This window comes from Chlamydomonas reinhardtii, chromosome 3, assembly GCF_000002595.2.
Source record: "Chlamydomonas reinhardtii strain CC-503 cw92 mt+ chromosome 3, whole genome shotgun sequence".
Classification (NCBI taxonomy): Eukaryota; Viridiplantae; Chlorophyta; class Chlorophyceae; order Chlamydomonadales; family Chlamydomonadaceae; genus Chlamydomonas; species Chlamydomonas reinhardtii.
The window spans coordinates 6327217-6341131 of NC_057006.1; the positions used below are offsets into that span (position 1 = coordinate 6327217).

The 13915-nt window shown below is 61.1% G+C and overlaps 4 protein-coding genes across 5 annotated transcripts; 1 reads left to right on the plus strand and 3 right to left on the minus strand.

Moving 5' to 3' along the window:
- Positions 1-254: 254 nt before the first annotated feature.
- Positions 255-2638, plus strand: CHLRE_03g193550v5 (uncharacterized protein). The gene is made up of 8 exons (XM_001693054.2): positions 255-456; positions 528-728; positions 824-874; positions 989-1044; positions 1247-1369; positions 1616-1716; positions 1994-2079; positions 2346-2638. Exons 1-8 carry the CDS (start codon positions 370-372, stop codon positions 2418-2420), a joined length of 780 nt encoding a protein of 259 aa, XP_001693106.1. The 5' UTR covers positions 255-369; the 3' UTR covers positions 2421-2638.
- Positions 2639-2658: 20 nt separating this feature from the next.
- On the minus strand, positions 2659-6464 carry CHLRE_03g193576v5 (uncharacterized protein). Its single transcript, XM_043061214.1, has 7 exons — positions 6268-6464; positions 5375-5437; positions 5083-5153; positions 4880-4957; positions 4215-4317; positions 3968-4043; positions 2659-3610 (listed from the first exon to the last, which is right to left on the minus strand). The coding sequence occupies exons 1-7, from the start codon at positions 6280-6282 to the stop codon at positions 3519-3521; spliced, it is 498 nt and encodes a 165-aa protein (XP_042926343.1). The 5' UTR covers positions 6283-6464; the 3' UTR covers positions 2659-3518.
- A 54-nt stretch (positions 6465-6518) lies between these two features.
- Positions 6519-9784, minus strand: CHLRE_03g193600v5 (uncharacterized protein). 2 transcript variants are annotated; one of them, XM_043061216.1, is made up of 4 exons: positions 9375-9784; positions 8114-8216; positions 7852-7936; positions 6519-7665 (listed from the first exon to the last, which is right to left on the minus strand). In XM_043061216.1, exons 1-4 carry the CDS (start codon positions 9413-9415, stop codon positions 7214-7216), a joined length of 681 nt encoding a protein of 226 aa, XP_042926345.1. In that variant the 5' UTR covers positions 9416-9784; the 3' UTR covers positions 6519-7213. The 2 variants fall into 2 exon arrangements, with proteins under 2 accessions (XP_042926345.1, XP_042926344.1); XM_043061215.1 differs by lacking the exon at positions 9375-9784 and adding an exon at positions 9160-9374.
- Positions 9785-12018: 2234 nt separating this feature from the next.
- CHLRE_03g193650v5 (uncharacterized protein) lies at positions 12019-13804 on the minus strand. The gene is made up of 3 exons (XM_043061217.1): positions 13297-13804; positions 12348-12997; positions 12019-12231 (listed from the first exon to the last, which is right to left on the minus strand). The coding sequence occupies exons 1-3, from the start codon at positions 13351-13353 to the stop codon at positions 12222-12224; spliced, it is 717 nt and encodes a 238-aa protein (XP_042926346.1). The 5' UTR covers positions 13354-13804; the 3' UTR covers positions 12019-12221.
- Between the last annotated feature and the right edge of the window lie 111 nt (positions 13805-13915).

Consider the following 13915-nt stretch of genomic DNA (forward strand, 5'->3'; position numbering starts at 1 on the left):
GAGAGGCACCTAGGCCGCCAGCCCGCGTCGGGCCGTCAGCATTCTTGAATCCCAAGAGCGGAGGCGGGGTGCTACCGCCCCTTTTCAGAAGCGGGTAGACACACTGCCACGTGTGTTGGATGCATCATGAGCAGCTCCACCTCAGCCGCCGTCGGGGCACCACCACGGAGCATCGTGTGCGTGCAGGATGAACGGCTGCCCAAAACCCAAGAGTTGCCATGCCGGGGTCGCACCTTGCTCCATTAATTACGGTATGTTCAGGTGCACTGTAAGGTATTAAGAACGAGGGCAGTACTAACATCCTGAAATTAGGACACCAATCGGCAACTGGCGAGCATCTCTGTACTTTGCTCTCGCACTATTATAGCTATGAGGAGCGCGGGATCGCTAATAGCTAAAAGCTTATTCGCAGTTTCGACCTGTGGCAATCGGAGCTGCGCAGGCTTGTTGACTCGGGTGCGCAAGCTGATGGGTTCAGTTCTTCTCTTCCCGCGACGGGCGCGAGCTAACACCTGGTCGGTATGCAGGGGTATGGAGCGGAAGCCGCCAGTGCGACGGTGAACGATGGCGCGTCCACAAGCGGCGAGGGGCCCATTATCGCCGCGTGCGTGCTCCAGCGGCTTCCCCTCGTGCGACCGCGGCTGACGACTGGGGAGCAGGCGCAACTGGCATTGGAGCGGCAACGGGCACTACAAACGGGGGAGCTTAAGGACTACCCCCAGAACATGGTGGGCGCGGGGTTGAACCCAAAGCGCTGCAGCAAGGTTTGGCACGCGTGATGACGCGCGTGCCTTGGCTCACGCTTGAATCCCTTCACTCGCAGGCTGTGACCGGAAAGGACGATGCGGGCAGCAAGCAGCAACAACAAGATCTGGTACGTAATGTTTGTGTGCATGCAGGGGCGGGCCAGGGGAGGGGGGGCGCTGGCCACGCACAGGCGCCTTTCTCTACTCACGTGAGCCTCATTCGTGATCGTGTCGCACCACAGCGAGCCTTTGACCCGGTGCCGGCTACAACGGCAGCGGATAGCAATGGCGACGTCAGGTGGGTTTGAAGCAGCTGGACCCTTACTATGTCTTTTGTACCACCCTTGCGGTCCTCGGGCTCGTCTCTGTCTCCTGTCAGGCAGCTTTCCTGCACTACTGCATTTCCTTGGCACACGGGCTCGGCTGGCTTTATGACAACACCGCAAACATCCAAATCTAAGCTACAACACATGTGCTACGTGGCATGGCCGCACCCGCAGCACCATGCGGCGGCGCCTGGCGGACAGCCTATACCTGGTGGTGCGGGGCGGGCCGGCGGCGGGGGGCGGCGGCGGCGAGTGGGCCTTCCCGCAGGCGGTCAACACGGCCGAGGAGAGCATCAGGTGCGCGCATGCAACCGTATGCGTGCTTGGTGCTGCTTGTGTGGGACCTCAAGTAGTGTCGTTTGGACGGCAGCGGCGTGGGGGTAGGCGGGCGGGCACTAAGCGAACCTGTGCACTAGCGCAGCCAGGGCAGGATGAGACACCCGCGCACGCCTGCAGCGTGCGACCCCCCGCCTCCTGCCCACCACTGCCACTGCCGAACCTTCCCGCAAACCCTTTCCTGCTCGACGCCTGCGCTTCCCCCAGCGACACGGCCCAGCGGGCTCTGTACGGCGCCATCGGTCGCAGCCACCCCGTCTACTTCATCGGCAACGCCCCCATGGGGCACGTGCGCGCGCTGCCCGCCGGTGAGGCCAGGACAGGGGGCGGGATGGCAGGGCACTGGCGCGTTGCGACCTAGTCACCCCTGTCTTAGTCAAGCTTGAATCTTCCCCCTGTGGACCGTGTCGGTCATCGGTACGCGCAACACTACACCTGCTGTCTGCTTCGCTACACTTCTCTGTACCAATCCTTGCACCCCCCAAACACCATGGGAATGCTGCACCCGGCGACGCTTGTCTCGGGCACGTGATGACGTGGCACCGAACGGCGGTACGGCGTGTGTGTGTATGTGTGCACATGCAGGCACATCGTTCTTCATGCTGGCCCAGGTGGTGGACGACCCCTGGGACACGCAGCTGCTGCCGGGGGCCGCGCAGGAGCTCGCCTGGGTGAGTGGCCTGGGGCCGTGGGGGTGTGGCACACGGCGCCCAGCGGCATGTTGAGGAGGCCGGCCTTGAGCGGGGCTGCCCAGGAGGGGTCTGCAGGTCAAGGCCAGGGGTCGGGGCGGTAGAGGACCGGCGCGGGCGAGAGCTGGCAGCAGGCAGAGGCCCCATGACATGTTGGTGCTGCGTCCGTGTCAGTTTGGCTTACCGGGCCACACGCACTCGCGCTGCCGCCGTCCTTCTTCCCTCCTCTCCCCTCGCTCGCGCTGCAGGTGACCAAGCAGGAGCTGCTGGGGTCCTACCTGTCGGACGCGCGGCTGCGGGAGCTGGTCAGCAAGATGCTGTGACGGGCGGGCGGGCGGTGATACCGGTGGTGGAGGCTGGGCGGTGGCTGTGTGGGGGCGGGGATCCGGAGAATCGTGGATTGGCGCTGCAGGCATTGGGGCCCGCTGGCGGGGTGCTGGCAGGATAGATGCGCCGTAGGTAGAGTGGCAGTAGCGAAGCTACGATGCTAGCGGCTATCTAGTCGAATCCAGGTGTTCCCTTGGTGTAATGCGGCAGGCGCGATTTGCCATTGCCTGGAGGCTACAGACAGACTCGCTTGCCATCTACAGCAACCTAGGCCCAGCAATCACAGTATTCGAGTTGGGTTTGCGTGACACCAGCATTGCGTTATGATTCACTCGTCAAAGTAGTTAGCAGAACCGTGATACTCAACGCATATGTTGCTTGACCATCCACACACGCTTTTTGCCTTCGCAGCAATCCCTCTCCTCATTTTATTTGTCAGTGCAAGTCAGTGCAAACTACATGGTACTTGCACTTCAAGTACGCACACAGCAATCCCGTACACACCACACTTCCACATGCGGTCATGCCAACAACCGACCATTGCCCACCATTGATTTAACAACTGCCTCATAACTAAACTTTGCCCGAGGAGGCTCACATACACTGCCATGTGCACAGCAGCAGCAGCCAGCAGCGGTGTGGCGGGCGGCGGACCTGATCTTCGCTCAGGAAGCGCCAACGATGATCACGGACGCCTTTGCGCCGTTGGAATTCAAGGCTTTCCACTTGATGTGCGGTGCCTCGCACCAGCACCTGCTGGGGGCCCTGCCGAGCCGGTGCTGCTTGCGGCGGACCGCACCGCCTGCTTCTATTTCGTGACGGAGCTGCACGGTATGGCGATGGGGCTGCAGACACTGGCGTACACCGACCGGTTCCACCGCCATACCGTACGATAACGCAATCACCACGCACCCCGTTAAAAAAACAATTAAATTTCCACCACGCACCCCCAAACTGGCAACTATTTTGCACCACGCCCCCCCCGGTGCGGCAATTTTGCAGAACCACGCAGCCGGGAAACTGCGTGTTTTGTGGCCTCAAACTGTGTGCTCGGGGGGGCAGCGGGGGGCACGCTTTGCTAGCCTACGCAGTGGTTAAACTGCACGCCTTAACGTAAGCTGGGTGGTGCGCAGCAGCCCCTCCTCCAGCAGCCCGGCACCGTCCACGTCCGACAGAGTCACGTGGCCTGGAGGTGCGTGGTACAGGAAGCGAGGGGTGGGTAGATAGGGGGAGTAAGGGGATAGTGCAAAGATGGGAATGTGCTGGAGCATGCGATGGGCTGGAATGAAACAGCAGTGCGGGGACCAACAGGCGTTAACCTGACTCATGCACTCGTGCTGCCATCCCTATCTCACCGTGAATACTCCCAAGCGCGAGTCCCTTTCCTGTCTTCTCTGCTTTACTCTAATCCTTACTTCCCTGCTTTGCCTCTTCCCCGCAGGGAGCACGAGGTGGCAGGCAGTGGCAGCACCAGGTAATAGGGCTCCCTGCGGGAGTACCTCATCCGCTGCCTCGAGCACCCATACTGCCGAATGGGGCGCGCCCTGCTCATCGCCGCGCTGCAGCAGGTAGGCGCGCTGCTGTTCATCGTGGCTCAGCTTGTGCAGTAGCTGCGGCACCTGTGTACGTGTGTGTGCGTGTGGAGGAGGTAGGGGTTCAGCGAGCTGGTGAGCGAAGACCCACATAATAAGCCCGCGGGCGGGCATCCCCTGTGCCTGCCCCTCTCCTCCCTTCTCTCCAACCTTTCCCCCTCCCTCCCCTGCTGCCACTCGGCCCCTCACCCGCCCTACCTGCTGCAGCACGGCGATGAAAAGGCCGCGCCCCATCCTGCAGTCTGGGTGCTCCAGGCAGCGGATGAAATACTCCCGCAGGGAGCCCGAATGCTGCCACTCCCTGCGGGCGAGGGGCAAAGCAGGGAAAGAAAGGCTGGCAGGCGCCTACACTAGCGCCTACACTAGCACTAGCACTAGCTGCGCCTCTGCCAGTGTCTGGGTGCGTGAGCGTTGCCGTCACGGTCGTCTGGCTGGACGGCTGTCAGCACGCACGTGCACCGCTGGCCATTCATGCACCGCTGGACATCACTCACACTCACATACTTCAGGTGCTGCGTGTATGCAGGTGCTACACACGCTCAGCGCGACGCCGCCGGCGCAAGTGATCACAGCATGCCGTGATAATTGATGTGTGCGGAGGTGTGCGCATGCGGTTTGCTTGGTGGACTGGGAAAGTGGTGAGGCGGCGAGGAGAGCTTGAGTTGTTTCATGTGAACGAGCATGGATGCAGGGCTCACTGTAAGGGCGTCCACGTATACACATCTCTACGTCGTCCAGCTAGGTGTCCGGGGTTTGCCCACGGGGCACGTGTGTGAACCAACGGTGGGCTGATGGGCGAGACAGGCGGGGTCACTCGACCGCACCGTGGAAAGGGGCTCACTACGTACCGGCTCATTACGTACCGGCCCACTGCCACTGTCGGCGTCGCGCGAGCCCGTGATGCAGTGGTGCACCGGGCAGGCGAGCGGACAGGCTCAGATCTGTATGTGAGGGAGGCGTGCATGGGGATGTATGGGAGTGGGGGTGGGCAATGGGATGCGTGGCAGTGTCGCTGTGAGCATAGGGCATGAGCCGCCATGGGAAGAGGGCAGGTCTTGAGCAACGCAAGTAGTTCGACTCCATCTGGGTCAGGTTTGCCGTCGCGGCCTTGATGACCGCCAGCAGCACCTGCACCACCTGCGTCACCGTCACGGCCCGTGGTGCAAGTTCTGCTGGCGGCTGTTAAGACCGGCGGCGGCGGCGACGGCGGCGGCGCTGAGAGGCCTGCTGTCAATTCTTCAAGCGCACAACATAGACCACCTCACGCGGACACCTATTCATTCGCTTACCGGCGCCGGCCGCCGCTTCGCCTCCTGCAGTCAGGTGCCGCCCGGTGCCCGTGCCGCGGCGCCACGCACCGCGGTCCCAGCAGAGCGCGAGCCACGACGGGTGTAGCAGGGGCCGCTGGAGGCGGCACAGGCCTGTTAGCGAATAAAATGGGCGTTGGTGCGGGGTTGGGGCACGCAAAGCGGGCCGGCTTGCCGAGCGCGAGGGGGTGCTGGGCAAGGGCGGCAAGGGCGGCCACGATCAGCCACTGCTGCCGGCTTACCGCCGCGGCTCCGGTGCGTGCTCTCGAAGGCGACGGACTGACTGCGAGAGCGAGAGCAGCGGACTAGGCGGCGCGGCCCTTTCGGCGGTCTGCCTTGCAAGGCTATGCGCAAGTTTTGTTTGCAGTGCTGGATTGAGCGGGTCGGCTCGCCGCGACGGCGTGCGGTGCCTTTCCAGACCGAGGACTTCGGAAGGGCCGAATGGAGGACTGCTGACGCAAGCCAGTGCCCCGTGGGTCAAACACGCACGCTTTCCCCGCATGCGGCGACATTTATCACCGGCGCCGCTCGCCCTACTGCTGCCGGCGCCACGACGCCTCGGCCCCCATCCCATAGGTATTATCACTTGCAACTAACGCCTCTACCTGTGCTCCACTCGTTTTCGCTTGGTTTGGTTTGGGCTGGAGTTTGCAACCCCCCCCCCCCCCCCCGCCGTCCTAGCTTCCCCAAGCCCCCGCGCGCCCCCGCATGCATGAGACGGTCCACCACGCACGCACCCCCCCCCACACACACACATATGCGCTTTCTCCCCGCCGATTTCGTGCGGCCCCAGCAGCTCGTGTCGAATGCACCATGACGACGAGCAAGTGCCTGAAAGCACTGTGCCGAGCAGATGAGGATCGAGATGAAGAGGGGCGCGGGACATGTGTAAGAGGGCCCCGGTGCATTCTCATCGGAGCTTCCTTTCCTACTGCCAGCCGCACCATTTTCCTGAACATAATGCCTCAGGAAGGCTCGGAGCCTTGGACTGGAAGCCGCTGCAGGCATCGCTGGAGCTGGATGTGTGATGGGACAGGGTTCAAGGCAGGTTGGCGAGGTCCCGTAGGGTGAGAGAGCGGCTGTGCTGGATGCTGCGAAATGCGGCAGGCTTGGAAGCTGTGAAGTGTGAGTCCTGCTTATGAATCAGACTTTGAGTCAGGGACGCGCGAGGAAGGGACTACGGTATTCGCCATGGACGGTACTCGTCAACGCGGGTCAACGTGCTTGTTGCAGTTGGCACATGTTGTGAACCCACAAGCAGCCGCCATACGGTACACAAACATGGTCCGGCAATAGCCAGAGCCTCACCATGGTCCGAGTCCATGCACGCACACCATGCTACCCTGCCTCAGCCCATACTACCCTACCTGCCTCAGACGCGGCCCAGACAGAGCGGCCACCTTTGGGGCGTGCGTGGGCGCCCTTGCGCATCATCAAGGCCTTGCTCGTCAAGGCCGATTCCACACCAGGGAATCACCAAAACAAGGTACCGCAGCGCCAAGCATTTCTCTGAAGCATGCATCGTTCTGTTCCCGTAGGGTCATCAGCAGTTCTCCTCGTAATTCTCCTCGTAATTAGCCCCATCAAGGCCGATCCGAGGTGCCCTTTCACACTTTCCATCCCCGTGTGAACGAAACGACAGTGCTGCAATTCATCCCTGAAGTCTCCCTCCAGTCTTAAGTTTACGCTTCTCAGTAACGTATGCATGCTGCTCGAGAACGCACAATCATGCTCTTCCATCCGTAGTGCTGCGTTCAATGAAATAACGTTAGTAGCAACGTCCGTATACGCATTCCCCACGTGGTCACACGCTCGAACCAGCAACCTCCCTTGTCCCCGCCAGGCTCGCTCAATAGCTCCCTAGCCGCCTGCCCAGCTTGTCGCCAAGCATCACACCCACCGCGCCCCGATGGCCTCCAGCTGCGACCACACGCCCTGCAGGTCGGGCCGGTCGAGGTGCGCCAGGGTCTGCAGGCCCATGGCCAGGCCGTGCAGTTCTGTGACAAAGTAAAAGCAGGCCGTGCGGCCCGCCGACAGCAGCACCGGCTGGAGTGCCGCCAGCAGGGCCCCCAGGCTTGCGCCCACCAGGTGCTGGTGCGAGGCACCGCACATGCTCTGGAAAACCTTGATCTCTAACGGCGCGAACGCGTCCGTGATCATCGTCGGCGGTTCCTGAGTGAACACCAGGTCCGCCGCCCGCCACACCGCCGCCTCCGCCGCCACCGGGTCCAAGCACATGGCCGCCGCCTGCGCGGCCGCCTGCGCCGCCACCAGCTGGGTGGTGCGCAGCAGCCCCTCCTCCAGCAGCCCGGCACCGTCCACGTCCGACAGAGTCACGTGGCCTGGAGGTGCGTGGTACAGGAAGCGAGGGGTGGGCAGGGGGAGTGACAAGAGGGGAAAGAAGGAAACGTGCCGGGGCGGCGGGGCGTTGTGCATACCACATTACCACCCCAATTAATCGAGTGCCTGCATGTGGCACCGGCGGGCGTTGACCGGTTTGCTAGTCTCTGCGGTCATCCCTGTCTCACCGTGTGCGTCTACCAACATGTTGTCCAGCTTTAGGTCGCCAAGCACGATGCCGGCCCGGCTCAGCATGTGCACCAGCTGCAGCACCTGTGCACACGTGTGTGCGTGTGGAGGAGGTAGGGCCGTGGAGGAGGGGATCAGCGAGCCGGTGAGCAAAGACCCACATAATACGTGCCCGGCGGGCATCCCCTGTGCCTGCCCCTCTCCTCCCTTCTCTCCATCCCCCTCCCTCCCCTGCTGCCACTCGGCCCCCCGCCCGCCTACCTCCTGCAGCGCGGCGATGAGCATGGCGCGCCCCATCCGGATGTCGGGGTGCTCCAGGCAGCGGATAAGATACTCCCGCAGGGAGCCGTGCTGCTGCCACTGCCTGTGGGCGAGGGTCAAAGTAGGGAAAGCATTGGGGCAGGACAGGGACTCAAGGCACAAGCCGCACGCACGTTCACCGAACATGCAAAATGTGCCCTACCGTTCCAGCCCCTATTAAACCGATCGGTATGGGGGCGGTTACCGGGCGGTCACCCTGATAAACCGATGGTCAGCATCGGTTAGCATCGGTCAGGATTGGTATGGGTTGGCTGATCGGTAAAACCTCGGTAAACTTTGATAAAATGGTAACTTCCTGGTAACCCATTGGTATGTGGCTCCTGCCCAGCCCTTGTCCAGGCTCTGCCCAGGCTCGCCCAGCTGCCGCCCAGCTGCCGCCCAGGGCCGCCCAGCCGCCGCCCAGGGCCGCCCAGCCGCCGCCCAGGCCCGCCCAGCTGCCACCCAGGCCCACCCAGCCTTGCCAGGGCCTGCCCCCAGCGTAGATGCGTGCAGCTCTGGCCGCGGCCGTGCCTTCAGCCATGGCTGGGGGTGTTATGCTAGCAGACCACATTGGGGTGGAACTGTCAGCGGCTCCCTATTGGTCACCCGCAGGTAACTCATCACTTGCTGCCCAGCCACAATGGTGCATGCCTTATGCTGAAGGTAGGGGCCTGCCCTCTTCCCTCACACACACCGTGGGAGGACTTGTAATACCTGTACTCCCCCAGCTCCCCCCCCGCATGGATGGAAAATGCACACAGATGTTTACAAACAGCAACATTGGGAGCAAGGTGTGAGTCTTCTTCTTCACCCCATACCATCCATGATCATCCCACTACTGATCTTGCCGTCTCCCCTTGATGCTTCCCAATCCACGTAGTCTACCAGACCACAACTGTGCAGCATACATTGATGGCATTTAGCAGCGCCGCGCCTCCTCCCTATGTCAGTGTTTTGGCCCCTAACCTCACCAACCCCCATAACCCCCCCCCCCCACCCGCACCCACCTGGCCCCTGTACCCTCGCCAGCCCAGAAGGCCATGTAAGAGCTCCCAAATGTATGTTTGTTAAGTGGGAACATAGGGGCGAGAAGTCTGGGGCGAGGCCTGTGGGATCCTTGGGGCGGCCTCGCCCCTGCCGAGCCCCTGAACCCCCCAGTAACCCTCCGGCAGTCGCTGACGGCCAAGCTGAGACCGCCGCACTTCCTGAGCTGTAAACTTACTTTAGTAATGTAGTTGCATGTAGTGTATGCTTCCTGAGCATAGGAATGCACCTGAGCAGCTGGCTGTGTCAACCTAGGCAGCAATGAACCCCTCCGGTCACTGCTGTCACTTGGCGCATGGCTTTAGCGGTTGATATCAATAGTCTGTTGTGCACTTAGAGTACTTGTCCCAGAAGTTCGGGCTTTTCGGGTGTCTTAGAGAAAGTGGTCGCGCGTCCCCCGGCCGGGGGACGCAAACCCATGTTTGTCAACTCGTCGAATTGTGTAATTGAACTTGGCCACACTGTGCATATTGGCTAATGCCTATAAAAATCAATCAACCCCAACACCCAAAGCCGTCCAGGAGTGCAGAGTACTTTACATCATCGGGTTGAGGCCGTTTTCTCCTTCTTACATCCTTCCTAGTACACTAAGTTAAAAGCTGAAATCTTCCCAGTACATTACGCAGGCCTTCCGTCTGGGGGTCTGGGGGAAAAACGCTAGCCTCTGCATGGGGTTCCTTCGGGCCTTCAACTTGAAGCAGCCAATTTACATATGCTGTGATAACTGATATACCGGCATACATTTAAATTATATATAATGTTTCCTTATAGAGCGTTTGTTCGCTCGCTCTCCCACATTCCGCCCCTCACCAGTCGCACAAACACAAAAATAAGGCTAGTTCTAATGTCAGTAGAACAAGAGCTGGTGGCTCAGGCTGCTTGGGACGCGAGTTCTCGCGCTGCTGACCGCTCGTTGACCAGCTCGGCGACGCTGCTGCTGAGACGTCAGCTGAAGCCAGCTATCACATGAGACTTACAACTGTGCCTCACAAATGATCAGCTCTGCTTTTAATGTTTTAATGGGGAAGTGTTGGTCAAAAACGCCATACATTCAACATCACGACCGTTGTCACGCCTCACGGAAGTCCACAGGTTAGTCCACAGGTTAAAATGAGAATGGGAGGCTTTGAACCTGCAGCCCGGATTGCCCGCCCGGCCATATGTCACAACCCCGTGTGTGTATGTGTACTTGCAGGATCCTCCGCCATGCTCTTGAGGACCGGAGCCAGGAGCCGTTCGAGGGTGAGCCCATGGAGAGGGTACCTGCAAGCAGAGAACTGCGGTCTTCGTGCGGGGTTGGGAGGGCGAGCCCGAAGCGCCGTGTAGCCACGCAAAGATAGAGCGTAGCCAGGGACGACGGCGTCAGTACTGACAGAACGAAACTCGCAAAGTAGCGAGCGCGACACAGCGCTCTGCTACTTAACCGGGCCCACCGCCCATGCCGCGCATGGGCCCCAAACAACAAACACACACACGCCACGCCCCTTCGGGGCCCACAACTGTGCACACTCCGAGCGCAGGAAACCTTGGTTTCCGACAACTCGCTGCGCTCGAGCGGAAACCATCAGGAAATATGTTTGAGCAGATGCCGTAGATGCAGGTAGATGCAGGTAGATGCAGGTCCCCAGCGGCTGCAACCCTGGCGCAAGATGGTTCACAACCCCTTCACTCACGTTGTGTTTGCTGGTCGGAGCCTTCAAGAGATGACTGTTTGCTGCCTCCCTTACTAGCTCTGTATGGTATGTATGTCTATATCACTTCCTGGTACCTCTAGTCCGTGTCACATACCCGCCTGCTGCCACACGCCCCTTCCCCCAGGTCGGCTGGCTGGACTGCCGCCACACCTCCAACATTGTGTTTAGCAATGGTGAGTGTTCGCATCACCAATAGGCCTACACACCGGAACACATACAGGCCCGCTTCATGAGATAGGTCCGGTGCACTGCCAAGCACTCTGTTCTTTGCTGGCAGCCTTGCATTGGCATTGGCACCTTGCGGCAGGAGTGCAGGGTGTGTTCACATGTGTGCACGCGTGGATGCAGGTGCAGCCAGTGGAGGCAGAACTACAGGAGCTAGCATGATACAAGCTGTCCGGCACTAGAGCTGGAGACGGGCGTGGTGGCACCAGTGGCGGCTGCTGTGGAGGCGGGTGATGTGCCGACTGCAGTGGAGGCAGGTGTCAAGGTGGTGGGAGACATCATGCCCAGCAGACACGCAAGTGGTTGTTGCACGGTTGACACACTCATACCATTTAGACATCATATGGCAGGCTTGGGTTGATGGCACAGACTTCATATAGTGTTGTAGACAGTGGCAGACCGGGAGAGCAAGACTGTGGTGGGCTTTGAATGCACGGAGACTCAGCTGGAGAGTGCCAAGGTGTAGGGAAGTAGAGGGCTAACTGAGTATGGTGTTGTTGGTGAGTTGGACTGGGAACACAAGGCAGGTGACCTCCTCGCTGCCCTGCCACCGTTGGTCTCTTGGGCACGAGATGAAGTACATTGATGCAGTCAGTGGAATGCAGTAGTACTGGTGCGTGGGGGCAGTTGACATGGGTTGGTGAGGGCACTTGGCATAAAATGCAGCAGGCTGATGTGTGTGGTCACTGCTAGGGCAGGGCTTGTATCAAGGTGGAATCATATAAAGGAGACACTTTACAGGCCATAATGAACAACCCTAAACCCAGGCTGGCAGGCGGGCTGGGCGGGGGCTGCACGGCATGCAGCTGGGCGGGGGCTGGGCGGGCCTGGGCGGGGGCTGGGCGGGCCTGGGAGGGGGCTGGGTGGAGGCTGGGCGGCAGCTGGGCGGGCCTGGGCCACAGCACGGTAACCAAGCGGTCACTGCAAGGTAACCAGTTGGTCCGACACTGGTGACCATGCGGTCTGTTAACCGCTGGTAACCAGTGAGGCGGTCTATTAACCGTCGGTCTGCGGCCTGAAGCCCAAATAAACCGATGGTAACCTGAGTGCCAAACCAGCCATTCCTCCCGGGATAACCGCTGGGTAACCAGCGATTAACCGATGGTTTAATAGGGGCTGGAACGGTAGGGGTGATTATCCAGAGGGGCAGAGCCAGTACGTGCGTCCCTTCCCCTATATGTGTCTGCGCATGCATACAGAACAATGACACACACGCGCGCACACGCACGCACCAGTAGGAGCGCAGCGCGTATGTGTCGGGGCCGCCGGTGCACACCAGCTCCCAGCCGTACAGCCGCAGGAAGCAGCGTTGCGCCAGGTACGCGCCGTGCACGTCCGTGGCGCGCTTCATGGTCTTGGTAAACGCCTCCAGCTCCTGCCCCAGCAGCTTGACGCTAGGCAGCAGCGCAAGGCTGGCGGCCGCCGGGTAGGTCTTCAACAGGTGCGCCTCCGTGGGGGTCAGGGTTGCAGTCACGGTCTTCACAGCCGCCAGCACTTGAACCGCGGGCCGCCCGTCCGCCAGCACGCAGGACTGGCCCACACCGGCAGCGGCGGCTTTGCAGGCAGCGGAGCCGGTGAGGGTCACCAGTGCGCGGTCCACGGTGCGCTCGGGAGCTCCGTTGACGCCGCCGGCGGTGTTTACTCGGTTGGCACTGCTGACCGTGGCCTCGCTGCTCACCCAGGGAGACAGGGTGCGGTTGAGCTGCTCGTCCCAGATGAGCGCACGCAACAGCTGGTGCGGCTGGACAACAGTCGCCGCCTGGGCACAGGCGGCCGGGGGGGCAGGTGCATTGCCCGGGTCGCTGATGCAGTTCCGTTGCGGGGCAGCAGGCGCTGGCTTGGGCGGCGATGCGATGGCGGTGGCGGGGCGCGGCGCAGCAACCTGTCCGGGGGAAGGGGGGAAAGGGAGGGATGAGGAACTTCCACAAGGTACGCACGGCACACGCACGGGGTTTCGCTGACACGGATAAACGCACTAACTCGAAGCGTTTCGCGCGGGGACGAAGCCGGGTGCGACATGTCCAGATGCCGCGAGGGCAACGAGGCATGCTACTGATGGCCGAGCGAGATGTCATGGTTCCGGTTCTCCACGGATGGAATCCCTCCCTTGCGCGTGGCTGCCCCAGATGCCCGTATGCACATATGCATTGAATGATGCATACATGCATGCCGAGTACTGACCCCGAGGACACCACGGACACGCTGCGGCGGCACATGGCCTGCCGCTGTGCACATCATGATTCTTCCAGTACGTGCACCGTTCGCACACAGGAGCCTGAACGAACACGGACAGTCACGGCACGTAAGACGACAGGGCGCGCTCACAATGCGAGCTCGCTAAGGACGTTCGAAGTTCGAGTAGCATTTTGCCGTAGCATGTCCGCTGTGCCAAGGCGTCGGCTCGCTACCGCGACGCCCGAAGCCAACGCACAGAGGCCACACAAGCACCAAAACGGGGCCGCGCGAGGCTTATGCGCGCAACGCTTTGTGAACGGGCGCCCTAGCTACCCCGCTTGCCCAGCAGGCTTCCTCACCCGCCACGCCCTGGTAGGCCCCGCTGGCCGTTCTTGGTTGCTGCAATTTTCATCATGGTGCTCTTCGCGTGGGCGGACGCTTCTTCGCGCGAGGAAAACTACCGCACAGGCTGAGAGGACACTTGACTGGCTGACTGACTGAAGACGGTCTCGAGGGCAAACAGATTCAGCTGCAATGGGCAGAGTGTGATTGCTTGTTGTGGTAGACAACAAGGGCCCAGGGCCGGGCGCCTTATAAGCAAGGGGCGGCTGTACGACGAGCCGGG

Bases quoted from the DNA above. Each gene is read 5' to 3' on its own strand.
- CHLRE_03g193550v5 (XM_001693054.2), top strand. From the start codon at position 370: ATGAGGAGCGCGGGATCGCTAATAGCTAAAAGCTTATTCGCAGTTTCG. The intron at 457-527 runs GTGCGCAAGCTG...GTCGGTATGCAG, and splicing joins GCGCAGGCTTGTTGACTCGG to GGGTATGGAGCGGAAGCCGC. The intron at 1,370-1,615 runs GTGCGCGCATGC...CGCTTCCCCCAG, and splicing joins ACGGCCGAGGAGAGCATCAG to CGACACGGCCCAGCGGGCTC.
- CHLRE_03g193576v5 (XM_043061214.1), bottom strand. The intron at 4,044-4,214 runs GTAGGGCGGGTG...ACACGTACACAG, and splicing joins TCATCGCCGTGCTGCAGCAG to GTGCCGCAGCTACTGCACAA. The intron at 3,611-3,967 runs GCGCGCCCCATT...ACGCACCTCCAG, and splicing joins GCAGCGCGGCGATGAGCAGG to GCCACGTGACTCTGTCGGAC.
- CHLRE_03g193600v5 (XM_043061215.1), bottom strand. From the start codon at position 9,233: ATGTTCCCACTTAACAAACATACATTTGGGAGCTCTTACATGGCCTTC. The intron at 7,937-8,113 runs GTAGGCGGGCGG...ACGTGTGCACAG, and splicing joins TCATCGCCGCGCTGCAGGAG to GTGCTGCAGCTGGTGCACAT. The intron at 7,666-7,851 runs GTGAGACAGGGA...ACGCACCTCCAG, and splicing joins CATGTTGGTAGACGCACACG to GCCACGTGACTCTGTCGGAC.
- CHLRE_03g193650v5 (XM_043061217.1), bottom strand. From the start codon at position 13,353: ATGATGTGCACAGCGGCAGGCCATGTGCCGCCGCAGCGTGTCCGTGGT. The intron at 12,998-13,296 runs GTCAGTACTCGG...TCCCCCGGACAG, and splicing joins GTGTCCGTGGTGTCCTCGGG to GTTGCTGCGCCGCGCCCCGC.